The 19,433-nt window shown below is 40.4% G+C and overlaps 1 protein-coding gene across 3 annotated transcripts in view; it reads left to right on the top strand.

Moving 5' to 3' along the window:
• ZDHHC15 (zinc finger DHHC-type palmitoyltransferase 15) overlaps positions 1-19,433 on the top strand; it is a 324,251-nt gene that overhangs the window by 255,863 nt on the left and 48,955 nt on the right. For 2 of the 3 annotated variants that reach the window (XM_058291298.2, XM_058291301.2), the window contains one exon: positions 18,783-18,861. In XM_058291298.2, coding sequence (XP_058147281.1) covers positions 18,783-18,829 — 47 coding nt within the window. In that variant the 3' untranslated portion in view covers positions 18,830-18,861. Of the gene's footprint in view, positions 1-18,782; positions 18,968-19,433 lie in introns of those variants that run through there. The other variant, XM_071213383.1, reaches the window with a different exon arrangement.

Genomic DNA, 19,433 nt, shown 5'->3' with positions numbered 1-19,433 from the left:
CTCCCCTATTAGGCATTGCTTATACTTTTCTAGAAAATCCCACCTCTCTATTTATTTTTTTTTAATTTTTTTTTATTGACTTTGTAATAATATTACATCAAAAATATATATGTGAGGTCCCATTCAACCCCACTCCCCCACCCCCCCTGTCCCCCCCAAAACACTCGTTCCCATCATCATGACACATCCATTGGATTTGGTAAGTACATCTTTGGGCACCTCTGCACCTCATAGTCAATGGTCCACATCATGGCCCATACTCTCCTCCATTCCATCCAGTGGGCCCTGTGAGGATTTACAATGTCCGGTGATTGCCTCTGAAGTACCATCCAGGGCAGCTCCATGTCCCAAAGACACCGCCACCTCTCATCTCTTCCTGCCTTTCCCCATACCCATCGTCCACCATGTCCACTTTTCTCAATCCAATACCACCTCTTCTATGTGGACATTGGATTGGTTGTGTCCATTGCACCTCTATGTCAAGAGGAGGCTCAAATTCCACATGGATGCTGGATGCAATCCTCCCATTTTCAGTTGTAATCTCTCTAGGCTCCATGGTGTGGTGATTGTCCTTCTTCAACTCCATCTTAGCTGAGTGTGGTAAGTCCAATAAATCAGATTGTAGGTGCTGGAGTCTGTTGAGGCTCAGGACCTGGCTATCACATTGTCAGTCCAGAGATTCAAATCCCCTAAATATATCTTAAATCCCAACGTTAACTGCCCCTCCAGCACATTAGCATGAAAGTCTTATGAAGGGAGATCCCATCTGAGTCCAGATTCATCACACATAAACACCCTTTCCAATGAGGGGCCATCTGCCCTGGTAGTTAACCCCATCGGCCATGGCCATAACTCTCATGGGTCTCTTTAGCCTTCAAAGGAACCAATATCTGGGGGTTGTATCTGCTTTATCTGTCTCTCTGACTCTGCTCAGTTGTGCATGAGGGCAATCCTTCTGCCAGCCTCCAGACTCTTTTTTAGAAACTCGTAGCCATATAAACTCATTTCTCCTTTCCATTTCCCCCTTACTTTAGGTCAAACAGCATTTTAAAGTCATGTTATTTTATGTAGACATGGATATTCTGCTGATCCGCATTGAACCTTCCATATAAGGTCCTTTTCCAGTTGCATCATCAGTTAGTATTTGATAGTGGTCCCTCGTTGCCAGGGAGGCTCGTCCCCGGGTGTCATGTCCCACGCTGGAGGGAAGGCATTGCATTTACATGCTGAGTTTGGCTTCGAGACTGGCCACATTTGAGTAACATGAAGGCTGACAGGAGGAAATTCCCAGGCACAATGTTGCTCTAGGTCTTGTTCTTATTTTAGGTTTATCAGCTCACAAGCATAGTCATTAGCATCAGGGGCTCACTGTTGAACCCTCACTCCCTCCAGGTCCCCGCCTCTGTACCTGGGAGACTGTCGCTGCTCCCCTAGGGACCGCGACAGAGCACCACTGGCCAGGAACCCAGTACCCCCCCTGCTGTGGTTTTTAATTGTTGCCACTATGAGTATATCCAATCATTACGATGCCCCCTGGATATATGTTCTGTACAGCTCCCTGTCAGCCATATATCACCTGTCATTGGTATCCCATACCAGTATCCCTCCATTGCCATTGTTGAGACACTCTGTGGTCCAGAGCTCCCCGAAATTTGAAGCCCAATATAATGTCATGGTCCCTTACTAGGGAATGGCATATAGCGATGGGTTTAAAGGATAGATAAAGAACTTGGATAAAGTTAGATAAAGAACTTAGATAAAGAATGTTGACTTGAAAAAATTCCACATCCTATCCTTTTTTTTTTTTTCCCCCCCCTAATTATTCAGCATTTCTTCACAGGAGTCCTAGACCACAGCAATGCATATATATAATATACAGCACTCCCATACATCCACCACAAAACCTTTTTCCTTCCACAGCGATACTCTTACACCCTATTCACATCATATTTACTTAAGGTGATGTACAGACTCTGAGATATTAGCTTTCTAACAAGGTAATATCTGTGCTTACATTATGGTGCATACTTTAGGATACACAGTTCTTTACATTTTTAGTTATCCTATGTTTTACATTATGGTTTACATTATCAGTCTGTCATCTCCTATATGTTATGGTGTAATATTACATGTTTTATATCCATCCTTGTGTACTCTCAAAAAACTCCTCTCTTGCCCCCCTTTTACATTGGTTCCACACATTTAACGTCCATTTTCCCTTCCACCTTGGTGCCCACAGTGACAGCCAACCTCCGTTTCCTGAGGAGCCACTTCCAGAAATAGATGGAATAGTGTTCAGGGCCTAACTTGCTCAACTGCCCCAATGCCCTGGGAGCCACCCTTTCTCTCGAGGGATACAGTTCCCTCTATTTGGTGGCATTAGTCCTCCCCAGGATGTGGGTCCACCCCCACTCTCACTACTTGGGATTCTACCCCATGGTGTCACCCACTCTGGCAGAATGAGCACTTAGGCATTCCCCAGGAGCCCGTCCTGCATCAGACCCTCCCCTCAGAGCATTCTAAACAGGTAACCCTCTTTATTATATTTTGATATGATTTTCTCGGCATTTTACTCTCCACCACCTCCTGACCCTCTCCTGTGTTTGTATGCTCCCCCTCCCTCCCCCCACTTTTGGGCAACGTTACCCAACCATCCCTCCCCAGCCACCCTCAAACCCGTAAAGCCCCAACCAAAGGCAACCCCTTGCCCCCATTTTATCTCTTCTTTGTGTTCATACTTACCACCATCTCGTCTTAAATTCCACCCCTGCAGACATCAGCTCATATCCTTCCTCCACCCTCCGATTTCCTGTAAGCCTATCGTTCAGTCTCTTGCTATCTAGGGCAGCTTGTTTATTTCATATCATTGAGGTCATGTAGTATTTGTCCTTCAATGTCTGGGTTGCTTCACTCAACATAAGGTTCTCAAGATTCATCCATGTTATCACATGTGTTTGTAGTGTGTTTGTTCTTACAGCCGAGTAGTATTCCATTGTGTGTATATACCACATTTTATTGATCCACTCATCTGTTGATGGGCATTTGGGTTGATTCCAACTTTTGGCAATAGTGAACAATGCTGCTATGAACATTGGTGTACATATATCGGTTTGTGTCCTTGTTTTCAGTTCTGCTGGGTATATACCCAGCAGTGGTATTGCTGGGTCATATGGCAAATCTATGGCTAGTTTTTTGAGAAACCGCCATACTGTCCTCCAGAATGGTTGGATCCTTCCACATTCCCACCAGCAGTGGATGAGTGTTCCCCTTCCTTCACATCCTCTCCAGCACTTGTATTCTTCTGTTTTTTTCATAGCTGCCAATCTTATGGGTGTAAGATGGTATCTCATTGTAGTTTTGATTTGCATTTCCCTGATAGCTAGAGATTTGGAACATTTTTTCATGTTCTTTCTTGCCATTTGTATTTCTTCTTCGGAGAAGTGTCTGTTTAAGTCTTTTTCCCATTTTTTAAATGGGTTGTTTATCTTTTTATTTTCAAGATATAGGAGTTCTTTATATATGCAAGTTATAAGTTTCTTATCAGATATATGATTGCCAAATATTTTCTCCCACTGTGTGGGCTCCCTTTTTACTTTCTTGACAAACTCCTTTGAGGTGCAGAAGGCTTTAATTTTGAGGAAGTCCCATTTATCTATTAGTTCTTTTGCTGCTCGTGCTTTTGGTGAGATATTCATAAATCCATTTCCTATTACAAGGTCCTGTAGATGTTTCCCTACACTGCTTTCTAAGGTTTTTATGGTCTTGGCTCTTATATTTAGGTCTTTGATCCATCTTGAATTGATCTTTGTATAAGGTGTGAGATGGTAATCTTCTTTCATTCTTCTACATATGGCTATCCAGTTCTCCAGACACCATTTGTTGAATAGGCCACTCTCTCCCAATTGAGAGGGTTTGGTGGCTTTATCGAATATTATGTGGCTGTATATGTGAGGTTCTATATCAGAGCTTTCAATTCGATTCCATTGGTCTATGTGTCTCTCCTTATGCCAATACCATGCTGTTTTCACCACCGTAGCTTTATAGTATGTTTTGAAGTCAGGTAGTGTGATTCCTCCAATTTCGTTTTTCTTTTTCAGTATATCTTTGGCTATTCGGGGTCTCTTTCCTTTCCAAATAAATTTCATAGTTAGTTTTTCTAGTTCCTTAAAGAAGGCTGCGTTGATTTTTATTGGGATTGCATTGAATGTGTAGATCAGTTTTGGTAGGATAGACATCTTAATAATGTTCAGTCTTCCTATCCATGAACAAGGAATAGTCTTCCATTTATTTAGGTCTTCTTTGATTTCCTTGAACAGTCTTGTATAGTTCTCGGTGTATAAGTTCTTTACCTCTTTAGTTAAATTTATTCCTAAGTATTTGATTTTTTTATTTACTATTGTGAATGGTATTTGTTTCTTGATTTCCTCCTGATCTTGCTCATTATTGGTGTACAGAAATGCTACTGATTTTTGCGCATTGATCTTATAACCTGCGACTTTACTAAACTCATTTATGAGTTCTAGAATCTTCGTTGTAGATCTCTCAGGGTTTTCTATGTATAGGATCATGTCATCTGCAAATAATGAAATTTTGACTTCTTCCTTTCCAATTTGAATGCCTTTTATTTCTGGTTCTTGCCTCAGTGCTCGTGCAAGTACTTCTAAGACAATATTAAATAGGAGCAGAGACAGTGGGCATCCTTGTCTTGTTCCTGAGTTTAGAGGGAAGGAGTCTAGGATTTCTCCATTGTAAACAATATTGGCTTTAGGTTTTTCATATATACTCTTTATCATGTTCAAAAAATTCCCTTGTATTCCAATCTTTTGGAGTGTTTTTATCAAGAAAGGGTGCTGTATTTTGTCAAATGCTTTTTCTGCATCAATAGATATAATCATGTGATTTTTTTCCTTCAATCTGTTTACATGGTATATTACGTTGATTGATTTTCTTATGTTCAACCATCCGTGCATACCTGGGATGAATCCCACTTGGTCGTGGTGTATAATACGTTTAATGTGTTGTTGAATACGATTAGCAAGTATTTTGTTAAGTATTTTTGCGTCTAGGTTCATTAGAGAAATTGGTCTGTAATTTTCCTTTCTTGTGATGTCTTTGTTTGGCTTTGGTACTAGGGTAATGTTGGCATCATAGAAGGAGTTGGGTAATGTTCTTTCCGTTTCGATGTTTTGGAATAGTTTCAGCAGGATTGGTGTCAGTTCTTTCCGGAATGTTTTGTAGAATTCACCTGTGAAGCCATCTGGCCCTGGGCTCTTCTTAGTTGGGAGATTTTTGATAACCAATTCTATCTCTCTGCTTGTGATTGGTTTGTTAAGATCATCAATTTCTTCTTTCATCAATATGGGCTGCTTATGTGTTTCTAGGAATTTGTCCATTTCCTCTAGATTGTCATTTTTGTTGGAATATAGTTTTTCAAAATATCCTCTTATGATAGTCTTTATTTCTGTGGGGTCAGTGGTGATATCGCCTTTCTCATTTCTTATTTTGTGTATTTGCATCTTCTCTCTTTTTTTCTTTGTTAGTGTTGCTAAAGGTTTGTCAATTTTGTTAATCTTCTCAAAAAACCAGCTCTTGGTCTTGTTTATCTGTTCAAGTGCTTTCTTATTTTCTATTTCATTTAGTTCTGCTCTTATCTTTGTTATTTCCTTCCTTCTTCTTCCTGTTGGGCTACTTTGTTGTTGTTTTTCTAATTCCTTCAAATGTGCAGTTAGTTCTTCAATTTTTGCTCTTTCTTCTTTTTTGATATATGAATTTATGAATATAAACTTCCCTCTCAGTACTTTTGCTGCATCCCATAAATTTTGGTATGTTGTGTTATCATTATCATTTGTTTCAAGGTAGTCATTGATTTCTTTTGAGATTTCCTCTTTGACCCACTGTTTTTCTAAGAGTGTGCTGTTTAATTTCCAAATCGTGGTGTGAAATCTGGGCTTCTGTCCCTTGCAAATCTCCAACTTGACTCCGCTGTGGTCAGAGATAATGTTTTGTATGATTTCAATCTTTCTGAATTCGTTCAGCCTTTCTTTGTGGCCTAGCATATGATCTATCTTGGAGAATGATCCATGTGCGCTTGAGAAAAATGTATATCCTGCTGTGTTTGGGTGTAGCGATCTATATATGTCTATTAGATCGAGCTCCTCTAATATACTATTCAGATGTTTTGTTTCTTTGGTGATTCTCTTTTGAGATGTTCTGTCCAGAGTTGATAGTGGTGTATTAAAATCCCCCACTATAATTGTAGATGTATCTATTCTTTCACTTAGTTTTTCCAGCGTTTGCCTGACGTATTTAGAGGCACCCTTGTTAGGGGCATAGATATTTATGATTGTTCGATCTTCTTGACAGATTTTCCCTTTCACTAAAATGTAGTATCCTTCTTTGTCTCTCACAATTGTTTCACATTTAAAGTCTATTTTGTCTGATATTAATATAGCTACTCCTGCCTTTTTTTGGTTATTGTTAGCTTGTATGATTGTTTTCCAGCCATTCACTTTCAATCTCCATGCGTCTCTGGGTCTAAGATGTGTCTCTTGTAGACAGCATATGGATGGGTCATATTTCCTTATCCAATGTCCCAGTCTGAATCTTTTGATAGGTGAGTTTAATCCGTTGACATTCAGTGTTATTAGTATCAAGGAATTATTTGTGTTAGCCATATTTTGATTGGATTTGTGTTTGTCATATTTTGTTTGTATATATTTTTTTTGTCTTTTTTGTTGTTGTTGTTGGTCTTATACTCTCCTCCAACTTTGCCTTTCCTGTTTTTTCCTTTCTTCCTGCAGAACTCCCTTTAGAATTTCTTGAAGGGGAGGTTTCTTGTTGGTATACTCTTTCAGTTTCTGTTTGTCTGTGAATATTTTGAACTCTCCTTCATGTTTGAATGCTAGTTTAGCTGGATAGAGTATTCTTGGTTTGAAGTTTTTTTCCTTTAGTACCTTGACTATATCATACCACTGTCTTCTTGCCTCCATGGTTTCAGAAGAGAAATCAGCACTTAATCTAATTGAGCTTCCCTTGTATGTGATGGTTTTCTTTTCTCTTGCTGCTTTTAGGATTTTCTCTTTGTCTTGAGCCTTGGATAATTTGATAAGTATATGTCTTGGGGTGGGCCTGTTGGGGTTTATGACTTGTGGAGTGCGCTGTGCTTCTTGGATATGTACCTCTGTCTCTTTCAGTAGATTTGGGAAGTTTTCAGCCATTATTTCCTGCAACACTCCTTCTGACCCCTTTCCCTTCTCTTCACCTTCTGGAATGCCTATAATACGTATGTTTGAGCGTTTTGCATTGTCATTCAGGTCCCTAAATCCTAATTGGATTTTTTCTATCTTCTTATTGACCCCTTCTACTATCTGTTTGATTTCTGATGTACTGTCTTCCACATCACTAATTCTCTGCTCTGTCTCTTCTAGTCTGCTGATATTTGCTGCAAGTGTATTTTTGATTTCTTGAACTGTGGTGTTCATTCCCATCATATCTGTTATGTTTTTGCGTATGTCTGCAATTTCCCCTCCAAGTGATGTCTTCATGTTGTTAACCTCTTTCATTACTGCATCAAATTTGTCGGTGATAAATGTTCTGAGTTCTTTCATTGCTTGTGCCAAGTTTTGCTCCCCTTCGTGATTATTGGTTTGTTGATTGGATTCAGTCATGTTTTCCTGATTATTGGTTTGGTTTGTAGATTTTTGTTGCTTTCTGGTCATCTCTTTATTTTGATGAATTTAATCAGTTCCTTAGCTTCTTTGTCTGCTTTTGGAGGTTAATTAGTTGTTATTTTTGCATAGGTGTTATATCTTCTTTTTGTCACTTTTTTCTTCTTATTCAAGTTACTTGTTGTTGGTTAAGTTCACTTTAGAAGAAAGTATTAGTGTTGGGGAAAGGCAATTGTGTCAGCAAGGGAAAAGTGTAAAGTAGTATTAGTAATGTATGTTAACAAAGCAAGAATATGAGATCTGGGAGGATGGAGGTTAGATTCATGTATATTGTATAGAGTTGTAGCTGTAGGGAGAGTACCTTTTATGAAGTAGATGACTGAATATGGGCGGAATATGGTATGAACTACAAAGCTATTGTTTTCATGAGAGAGGGAAATAGAAAAGAAAGGTAATAGTTTCAAGAGTGGATAACAGACAGAAAACAGAACAAAGGTATTAGAAATTAAGAGTTAGACACTTTGTGGATCAAAGAATGGGAGGTGGGGGGTGGAATATAGTAGAGACAGTAGACGATAGTGGATATCAAGATGCAGGGGAAGGGGGATAGTGTAGGTAACCTAAATCAGTTCACACAAAAATGAGGCAGTGGAGGATGGGAAAACCCAGCAAATGTGAGGTGTTCCCTGTAGCACCTATTGTGTACTTGAATTAAAATAAAATAAGTGGAAAATGAGGGACAAGAGGGAAAGAGAAAACCAAAAAAAAAAAACTAATTATAATAAAGAAAAAAAGAAAGACAAGAAGAAAGGAAGAAAGAAAAAGAGGATAAGCAAATGGTGGGGAACAGATAGGGGGAAGAGTGATACAGGTATACACGTGTCACAATTGCAACACTATCTAAAACAACAACCAAAAAAAACCCCTAAATTACTGTATAAAAAAAAAAAGGACTTTGGGGGACACGCTAGGAGAAAAGACTAGGGGATAATGCAATATTAGCAATCAGGGCGTCAAACAGAGTAAAAAATAAGATAAAGTGAAAATAAAAACAAAACAATATGAACCAATATAGATAAAACACAAAGGTTAAGGTCCAGAGCACTCAAGGATCCCAGGTAGACCCCAGAGCATGATGGATTCAGGGGTGGAAAGTCTGAGACACTGAAGACTCAAGAGGTGTGAGTCTGGGGTGTGGACCGCCAGAGTCCAGGGGACCCAGACCTGGCAACCTCAAATCTGGTCCACGGAAAGCTTAGGAGCCCCGCAGTGCAACACAGCCCTCAGGGATCCCCGTAGCTGGGTGCCAGCCCCGTGGGGGAAGCCAGATCCGCGAATTCTATATTGAATGTCTGATCCCTGAAATTCACCTACACCTCAGGGTATCAGCCTTTCGACAGCTCGCTCCCTGTGCTCCCACGCAACGGCCACTTGAGGGCGCCTCTACACCACGGCCAGTTCAATGACCCAGATCCCAAGCCCCACCGGGTGGGGTGGGCTTCAGCTGGAAACGCGGAAAACAGACTCTAAGATCCGAAATCCCAAACTTCGCAAAATATTCCCCATTCAGCTTCCAGACGTGTCCTCCTCCCTCACTGCACCCTACAACAGTCTCCCAATTGTGTCCCCTTGTTGCTCAAAATCCAATTCTGTTGCAGATCTGCAGCCGGACCTGTGGGGATGGGGCTCCAGGCGGAAGCGCTTCCCCCCCTGTCCGGCGACCAAAACGTCCCCCACTTCACAAGAAAACACCGTCTGTCTCCCCAAATCAATCTGCTAAGGAGTCTTGTCCCAACAATCCCTCACCAGCCAGCCCAGTATCCGCGAATTTCTCAGCACCGCAAAGCCTCCAGAAAGAGGAAAAAAAAAACAAAAACCCCTGGCCGCCGCGGCTCTGGAGCTGCAAGAGCGCCCGCTACCGCGGCTCCGCCCACCCAAGGAGGGAACTTCCCGCGCCCAGCTGGGATCTCCGTTTATATATTATAGACGTATCCTCTCTGTTACCTTCCCACTGAATTGACGTCCAGACACCTTCCAACCAGCAAAAATCCCCGAAACAGCGCGGTCCTAAAGAGCCTTCCACGCTGCCCAGCCGCCCCCTGCAGAGACACTACCAGGCAAGCTCACGCAGCCACCATCTTGCCAATCCCACCTCTCTATTTATGAACTTATCAGTACTCCCCAGGATGAGATTCCAACACCTTCCCATTCATTGTGTGGATCTCCACCCACTGATACAATCAACTGTGACAGGATGAACACTCACACTTTCCCTAGAAGCTTGCCCCAGTTGTGCCCTGTGCCACATGCCCTCCACATCAAACACCCTAAACCAGTAACCCTCCCCTGCCATATTTGCCAAAAGAACATTCCCAAAGCTGTAGTTTCTACCACGTAACTGCAAATCCCGAGAGTTCACCTGCTCCATCCCCTGACCCTCCCCCCTGTTCCATGGACAGTACAAACCACCCCCACCCTACCTCTCTCACAGACCAGCGCCACCCTACCCAATAGCATCACTGCACCACTGTCACACCCATCCACTGCACAACTATACTCTTCAAACCTATCATAGATTTTTCCCATATGGGCATTGGCTCACAACCCTATACTCCTTTTCTGTCTCCTCTAAACCTATCTTCCAGACTCTAGCTCTGTGAGTGCTCAATTTGCTTAATTCATATGAGTGATATGTAATATTTATCCTTCAGTACCTGGCTTGCTTCACTCAACATAAGGTCTTCAAGATTCATCTATGTTATTCCACATGTTAATATTGCATTCCTTCTTACAGCTGAGTAATAGTCTATTGTGTACATATACCAGAGTTTGCTTATCCATTCATCTGTTGATGGATATTTCAGTTATTTCCTACTTTTAGCAAAAAGTGCATAATGTCTATATGAACATTGCTGTGCATATATCTGTTCGTGTCCCTGCTTTCAATTCTTCTGGGTATATACGTAGCAGTGGAATTGCTGGATCATATGGCAGTTCTATAATTAGCTTCCTGAGGAGACGCCAGACTGTCCACAATGGTTGCACCATTCTCCATTCCCACCAGCAGTGAATAAGGGTTCCCATTCCTCCACATCCTCTTCGATACTTGTCGTCCTCTGTATTTTAGATGTACAAATAGGTGTAAGGTGATACTTTGTTGTAGTTTTGGTTTGTATTTCCCTGATAGCTAGTGATCTTGAGCATCTTTTCATGTGCTTTTTAGCCATTTGTTATTCTTCTTTTAGAGAAGTGTCTATCAAAATAAATTGCCCATGTTTTATATGGGTTGTCTTTTTATTTTTGATATGTAGAATTTTTTATATGTGCTAGATATTTGGCGCCTATAAGATAAATGATTACCAAATATTTTCTCCCATTGAGTAGGCTGCCTTTTCACTTTCTTGACAAACTCCTTTGAGGTGCAAAAGTTTTTAATTTTGAGGAGGTCCTATTTATGTTTTCTTTTTCATTGCTTGTGCTTTGGGTATAAAGTTCATGAAACCATTTCTTAATACAAGATCTTGTAGATGCTTCCCTACATTATCTTCTAAGATCTTTATGGTCTTGGCTCTTATATTTAGATCTTTGATCCATCTTGAGTTAATTTTTATATAAGGTGTGAAATCGTGTTCCTCTCTCAATCTTTTGGATATGGATATCCAAACTTCAAGCACCATTTTTTTCCTCTCCTCTTCCCCCCCCACCCCAACACACAGTTGTCTGCTCTTTGTGTCCATTCACTCTGTGTTCTTCTGTGTCTGCTTGTATTCTTGTCAGTGGCTTGGGAATCTGTGTCTCTTTTTGTTGCATCATCTTTTTTTTTTCATGGGGCGGCTCTCCTTACGTGGCACACTCCTTGCGAGTGGGGCTTCCCTACATGGGGAACAACCCTGTGTAGCAGGGCACTCCTTGCGTGCATCAGCACTGTGCATGGGCCAGCTTACCACATGAGTCAGGAGGCCCTGGGTTTGAACCCTGGCCCTCCCATATGGTAGGCAGATGCTCTATTAGTTGAGCCAAATCCGCTTCCCCCAAGCACCGTTTTTGAAGAGACCATTCTCTCCCTGTTGAATGGGCTTGGTTGCCTTGTCCAAAATCAGTTCACTGTACATGTGAGGATTTATATCAGAACTCTCAATTTGGTTCCATTGGTCAGTATGTCTATCCTTATGCCAATACCATACAGTTTTGACCACTTTATCTAGGAAGTATATTTTAAAGTCAGGTAGTGTGATTCCTCCAATTTCATTTTTATTTTTCAATATGTCTTTGGCTATTCGGGACCCCTTGCCCTTCCAAATAAATTTCATATTGGCTATTGCAATTCAGTAAAAAAATGCTGTGGTAATTTTCATTGGAATGGTATTAAATCTGTAAATAAGTTTGGGTAGGATAGACATCTTAATGATATTTAGTCTTTCTATCCATGAACAGGGAATGTTCTTCCATTTTTCAGGCCTTCTATGATTTCCTTTAACACTGTTGTGTAGTTTTCTCTGTACAACTCATTTACATCTTTAGTTAAATTTATTCCTAGGTACTTGATTCTTTTGGTTACTATTGTAAATGGTATTTTTTTCTTGATTTCCTCCTTAGATTGTTTATTATTTGTGTACAGAAATGCTACTGATTTTTCACATTGATCTTATAACCTGCCACTTTACTCAACTCCTTTATAAACTCTAGAAGCGTTCTCATAGATTTCTCAGGGTTTTTGAGGCATAAGATCATGTCATCTGCAAAAAGTGAAATTTTTGCTTCTCCTTTCCATTTTGGATGCCTTTTATATCTTTTTCTTACCTAAGTGCTTGAGCAAGTACTTCTAACACAATATTAAATAAGAACAGTGACAGTGGGCATACTTGTATTGTTCCAGATCTTAGAGGGAATGATTTTAGCATTTCACCATTGAATATGTCTCTTTTTTGTCTTTATTTTTTTAATATTACATTAAAAAAATGTGAGGTCCTCATATACCCCCCACCCCCCTCACCCCACTCCTCCCCCCATAACAGCAATCTCCTCCATCATCATGAGACATTCATTGCATTTGGTGAGTACATCTCTGAGCACCACTGCACCTCATGGTCAATGGTCCACATCATAGCCCACACTCTCCCCCAGTCAATCCAGTGGGCCATAGGAGGACATACAATGTCCAGTAATTGTCCCTGCAGCATCCACCCAGGACAACTCCAAGTCCCGAAAACGCCTCCACATCTCATCTCTTCCTCCCATTCCCCACACCCAGCAGCCACCATGGCCACTTTCTCCACACCAGTGCCACATTTTCTTCGATTACTAATCACAATAGTTCATGAATAGGATATCAGTAAGTCCAGTCTAATCCATACACTGTTCCTCCATCCTGTGGACCTTGGAATGGTTGTGTCCACTCCACATCTATATCAAGAGGGGGCTTAGATTCCACATGGATGCTGGATGCAATCCTCCTGCTTTCAGTTGTAGGCACTCTTGGCTCCATGGTGTAGTGGTTGACCTTCAACTCCATGTTAGCTGAGTGGGGTAAGGCCAAGTCTTTTTCATGTTTACACTTTGTCATTTTGAGGAAGTTTCCTTCTGTTTCTATATTTTAAAGTGTTTATATCAGGAAAGGTTGCTGTATTTTGTTGAATCTGTATATTTGCATCTTTTCTCTTTTTTTCTTTTTTAGTCTAGCTAAGGGTTTGTCAATTTTACTAATCTTCTCAAAGTACTGGCTTTTGGTTTTATTTTTTTCTAGTACTTTCTTATTTTAAATTTCATTTAGTTCTACTCTAATATTTGTTATTTCCTTCTTTCTATTTCCTTTGGTGTTAGTTTGTGGTTCTTTTTCTAATTCCTCCTGTTGTGCAGGTAGGTCTTGATTTTTATCTCTGTCTTCTTTTTCAATATAGGCATCTATGTATATAGATTTCCCTCTCAGTACTGCTTTTGCTGTGCCCCATAGATTTTGACAGGTTGTGTTGTCATTTTCATTCATTTCAACGTAGTTACTGTATTCTTTTGCAGTTTTCTCCTTGACCCATTGATTGTCTAAGAGTGTGTTGTTTACTTCCATATCTTAGTGCCTAATCTGCTTCTCTGTCCCTTTCTGATTTCCAGATTCATTCCATTATGGTCATAGAAATTACTTTGTATATTTTCAGCCTCTCTGAATTTGCTGAGGATTGTCCTGTGGCTTAGCATGTTGTCTCTCCTGGAGATTGATCCATGAACACTGAGAAGAAAGTATATCACATTGTATTTCAGTGTAACATTCTGTATATGTCTATTAGGTCCAGATGCTCTGATGATTTTTCAAGGTCTTTGTTTTTTTATTCATTCTCTATTAAGATTTTCTGTCCAATGATGTTAATGGTGTATTGAAATCCCCTACTATAATTGTAGAGGCATCTATCTCTCCACTAAATTTTTCCAGTGTTTGCTTCATTCATTTTGAGGTGTCCGGATTACGTGCATAAATGTTTATGATTGTTTTTTCTTCATGATAGATTTCCATTTTTATTAATATATAGTATCCTGCTTTGTCTCTTACAATAGTTTTACATTTTTTATTTATCTTTTATTTATTTTTATTTTTTTAATTATTTATTTATTTTTTTAAAGTTACATTAAAAAAATATGAGGTCCCATTCAACCCCCCCACCCCACCCCCCACTCCCCCCACAGCAACACTCTCTCCCATCATTGTGACACATCCATTGCACCTGGTAAGTACATCTCTGAGCATCACTGCACCCCTAGTCAATGGTCCACATCATAGCCCACACTCTCCCATGTTCCATCCAGTGGGCCCTGGGGGGATCTACAATGTCCCGTAATTGTCCGTGAAGCACCACCCAGGACATCTCCTCGTCCCGAAAACGCCTCCACATCTCATCTCTTCCTCCCATTCCCCAAACCCAGCTGCCACCATGGCTACCCTTCCCACGCCCATTCCACATTGTCTCTGTGGACATTGGATTGGTTCTGTCCATTGCACATCTATGTCAAGTGGGGGCTTAGATTCCACATGGATACTGGATGCACTCCTCCTGCTTTCAGTTGTAGACACTCTAGGCTCCATGGTGTGGTGGTTGACCTTCTTCAACTCGATGTTAGCTGAGTGGGGTAAGTCCAATAAATCAAAGTGTAGGAGCTGAAGTCTGTTGAGGTTCTGGGCCTGGGTGTCATATTATCAGTCCAGAGATTCAGAACCCCTAAATATATCTAAAACCCCAGCACCAACTACAATTCCATTAAAGTAGCATGCAAATCTTGTGAAGAGAGATCCCCTCTGAGTCCAATTCCATCACTCAGAAACACCAGCTCCAAAGAAGGGCCATCTGCCATGGCAGTGAACCCCATCAGCCATGAGCATAGGACCCGTGGGTCTCTTTATCCCTCAAAAGAACCAATACCTGTGGTTGTATCTACTTTATCTGTCTCTCAGACTCTGCTCAGTTGTGCATAAGGGCATTCCTTCTGACAACCTCCAGACTCTTTTTTAGAGACTCATAGCCTTATATTCTCATTTCTCCTTTCCATTTCCCCCTTACATTAGGTCAAACAGCATCTTGAAGTCATGTTATTATATGTAGACAGGGATATTCTGCTGATCCCTGTTGAACCTTTAATTCAAGGTCCTTTTCTAGTTGCATCTTCAGCTGATATGTGGTAGTGATCCCTCGGTGCCAGGGAGGCTCATCCCCAGGTGTCATGTCCCACGCTGGGGGGAATGCACTGCATCTACATGCTGAGTTTGGCTGTGAGAGTGGACACATTTGAGTAACATGAAGGCTGTCAGTAGGAAACTCCCAGGCACAGTGCTACTCTAGTCCTTATTCTTATTGCAGGTGTATAGGCTCAAAAGCATACCCATAAGTATCAGGAGCCCACTGTTGGGCCCTCCTTCCTTCCTGGTTCTTGCTGTTGCACCTGGGGGACTGCCGCTGCTCCCCTAGGGTCCACTGCAGTGTCTCCCCGGCCAGGGGCCCAGTTATCAGTATAGCTATACCCACCCTTTTTTGGTTATTGTTTGCACATAAATTTTTTTCCAACCATTCACTTCCACCCTCCTTTTTTCCCTGGGTCTAAGGTGAGTTTCTTATAGACAGCATATAGATAGGTCCTATATCCTTTCCATTCTGCCAATCTGTGTCTCCTGGTTGGAGAATTTATACCATTAATATTCAGTGTTATTATTGTCAAGGAATTGCTTACATTAGACATATTTTTTAGGTTTATGTATGCCATATTTTGTTTTTATTTCTTTTTTCTTTTTAGTTGTTATTTTACTCTCATCCAACTCTCTCCATTTTTTCCTTTCAACTTGCAGAACTCCCTTTAGTATTTCTTAAAAAGGCAGTTTTTGACAAACTTAATTTCTGTTTATTTGTCAATATTTTGAACTCTCCCTCAGGTTTGAATGCCACCTTTGCTCGATAGAGAATTCTTGGCTGAAATTTTTTTTTCTTTTTTCTTTTCATTTTAGTTCCTTAACAATGACATACCACTGTCTTCTTGCCTCCATGGTTTCAGATGGGAAATCAGCACTTAATCTTATCGAGCTTCTCTTGCATGTGGTGTATCTCTTTTCCATTGCTGCTTTCAGTATTCTCTCTCTGTTTTGAACATTGGGCAATTTGACAAGTATATGGCTTGGGGTTGCCCTATTAGAATTTATGCTGCGTGAGGTGTGCTGCCCTTCCTGGATATGTCCCTCAAAAGAGTTGGGAAGTTTACAGCCATTATTTCCTCCAACACTCCTTCTGTCCCTTTTCCCTTCTCTTCTCCCTCTGGGATGCCTATAATGTGTATGTTTGTGCATTTCATGTTGTCATTCAAATCACTTATTCCCTCCTGGATTTTTTCTCTTTTTATCTATCTGATTTCAGATATACTGTCTTCCACATCATTCATTCTTTCCTCTGCCTGTTCAAATTTGCTGTTATGTGCTTCCAGTGTATTTTTTTATTTCCTGCATGGTGCCATTCATCAACATCATATCCATTATCTTTTCACGAATGTTTACAGTTTCTTCTGTATGTTTTCCCAGTGTCTCCTTAATATCCTTAATCTCTTCTTTCGCTTCATTTAGTTGATTCATGATATTTGTTTGGACATCTATGATTAGTTTTTCCACTTTCTGCATCTCCTACTGTTTTTTTTTTATTGTTCATTAAATTGGTTCATGTCTTCCTGTTTCTCTGTATGGCTTGTAATTTTTTGTTGGTGTCTATGCATCTATTTATCTTGATGGGTTCATCCAGTTGGTTAGCTCCTCTTCCTACTCTAGGGTATTGTTTTGTTGTTTGTGTGTGTGTATGTCATAAGATTTTTCTTTGACACTTGTTTCCTCTTATTCTATTTCCTTGCTGTTGTCTGTGTTCCCTTGAAAAATAAATATTAGGACCAGAGAAAATTAAAGAGATACAAATATAAAAAGAAGAAGAAGAAGAATGAAAAGGTAGAAGAACCATATAAGACCTACAAAAATAAATATTATGAGTAAAAAGACATAAGTACAAAGAATAAGAATAAACACGTGAAATAGAAAAAATGAAATGAGAATCAAAATAAAGACAAATATATAGAATGAATTAGAAAGCTGGAATAATAAGAAGAGAGAAAAAGAAAAAAGAAAGAAAAATGGGGAAAAATCAAGAGAGAGAATTAAAATTAAAAACTGAATGCTAAATAAAAAGAGGTGGAATGGCAGAAAAACAACAGAAAACAGAAGACAGAAAAATAGAGAAAAGTAATAGAGTAGATAGAAAAAATAGGTAAAGGGTAAAGAGAAGGAAATCAAAACAAACAAGAAATAAAACAGCCTCAACAACAATAACAACACCAAAATTACCCAGGAAACCAGCCTTCCCTCTTAGGCCCCTAAGTAGCTTCTCAAGCTACAGTTGTTCATCTATAAATCACCATGCAGCCTGCCCTCCACAGGTGATGTATTGGGTTTTAGTGAGTAAAATAAGGGGGAAAAAAGTAAAAAGAAAAAAATGAACCTTTAAAAAATAACAGATCCAATAAAACCTAAATCAAAACAAAATAAAATGTCTATATGTTCTCTGTCATAAGGTATCTGTTTTGTGCCTGATAACCTGGTCAATTACACACTGGATCACTTCTCTAAGGACACCTGGGAACTGAACCAGCAGCCTTGTATATTCAGGGAAGGAATTCTTCCCTTGAGTTACACTGGCTCCACAAGTTGATTAGGTTTTAAAAAGCTTATCAGGCCCTATCCTCACCCTTACCCTTGGCAAGGTTATATTCCTACCAGTTTGCCAAAGCACTGTAAGAGACTGTCTCTACCCTCTCTCTAATCTATTTCCTCTCTCACCCTGGGGGGCTAGGCATGACAGCCTGCCTGAGCAGATCACCCCTCCCCTCTTCCTCAGGTTGGGGTCTCCTCTGACATTCAAAGGGGACTCAGCTGCCCAAAATCACCACAAAGAAAGCACTCTCCACTCAGCCAGATCCCTCTTCCTCCGAGGGAACTCTCCATCCCACTCCATTGGCAGCAGCAAGCCAGGGTACTTCACCAAGGCCTCTTGCCCTGAGGGCAGAGTACAGGTGCTATTTTCAGCCACAGGGGTGAGCAACTCATGGTTTTGCTTGGGCTTCTTTATCTGTCCAGTTCCCTTATGGATGACACAGAGCACTTTTCCTTTCTATATGCATCCAAAGCAGCTCCCTTGGACAGGTCCTTGCACTTTCTCCACTCCTTTTTGTGAAAGAGTATGATCTGCCTACCTACCTCAATGCCTTTTTCCCAGAAGTCCCCAACAGGGTAATTTTGTGAGTAAAGAGACCCAGAACTTTCCATTAAAGTCATTAAAGTTAAGCTGTCATCATAGTTACTTAAGTCAAATATCAACTAGTATTGTAGATCAGATAATGCTGACAGATAATTTTAGTTAATAGTAGAACTGCCTGATTACCATTGGAATGTGAATGTCTGGACTAATTACAAATGCTTCTGTGAAGCACACCAGTCTTTAGGGATTTTTAAGTGTTTGCTCTTTCAGGGATTTGACAAAAAGGAAATAGGGCAGTAATGAATACCCACCCATGTAAAAGTAAAGGAAATTTGACCATCTTCACTTTTCAACCTTACAGATTATCCAGAATACTCCTCATCTCTTGCCATGGAAACAGAAACATAGCAGTTTTCACATTTCCTGCATATCTCAAACAGGTCAGTATGCTGAGGAAGGCACGCACATGCAGTACCCCATGGACTCTTAGGCAGCATCCATGAGAGGAGAACAAGAAAAAGAGTAAATTCTCATCCTGGTGAACAAGGTGCTAAGTTCTTCAGTTTCATGTTGCTCACATAAACAGAAGTTCTATTTGTAATTTCCCTGTGCGATATACTGAAAAAGATGTCCATATTCCCTACAAACTCATCATTACATCACTTGGTAAAAAAAAAACAACAACCAGGGGATCCAGAAACAGCAGACTATCCCTTTTGGGTTGTTTACTTGCATACTGTAAATTATAAATCTCATCTTGGTGTTCTCCAGGTCTCTGTTTGAAATTATATCAATTACAAATAGGTTCCTTTTGCTTGACTCCATTTTATCAATTTACAACCTACTCTTACCCACTCACAGACAAAAGGCACCCTCCCAACCCTCTAGTCCTTCTAAAATGCTGTCTGAGGGACCTGCTTTGGTGATCAGCAGAACAGGACAGTGCTATCCAACTCCCAGGGGACAAGGGAAAAAAAGATGAAGAACCCAAAACAACAGAAATGAGTTACTA

The sequence above is a fragment of the Dasypus novemcinctus genome, chromosome X (assembly GCF_030445035.2).
Source record: "Dasypus novemcinctus isolate mDasNov1 chromosome X, mDasNov1.1.hap2, whole genome shotgun sequence".
In the NCBI taxonomy this organism is placed as follows: Eukaryota; Metazoa; Chordata; class Mammalia; order Cingulata; family Dasypodidae; genus Dasypus; species Dasypus novemcinctus.
This window is presented reverse-complemented; position numbering and strand designations above follow the sequence as displayed.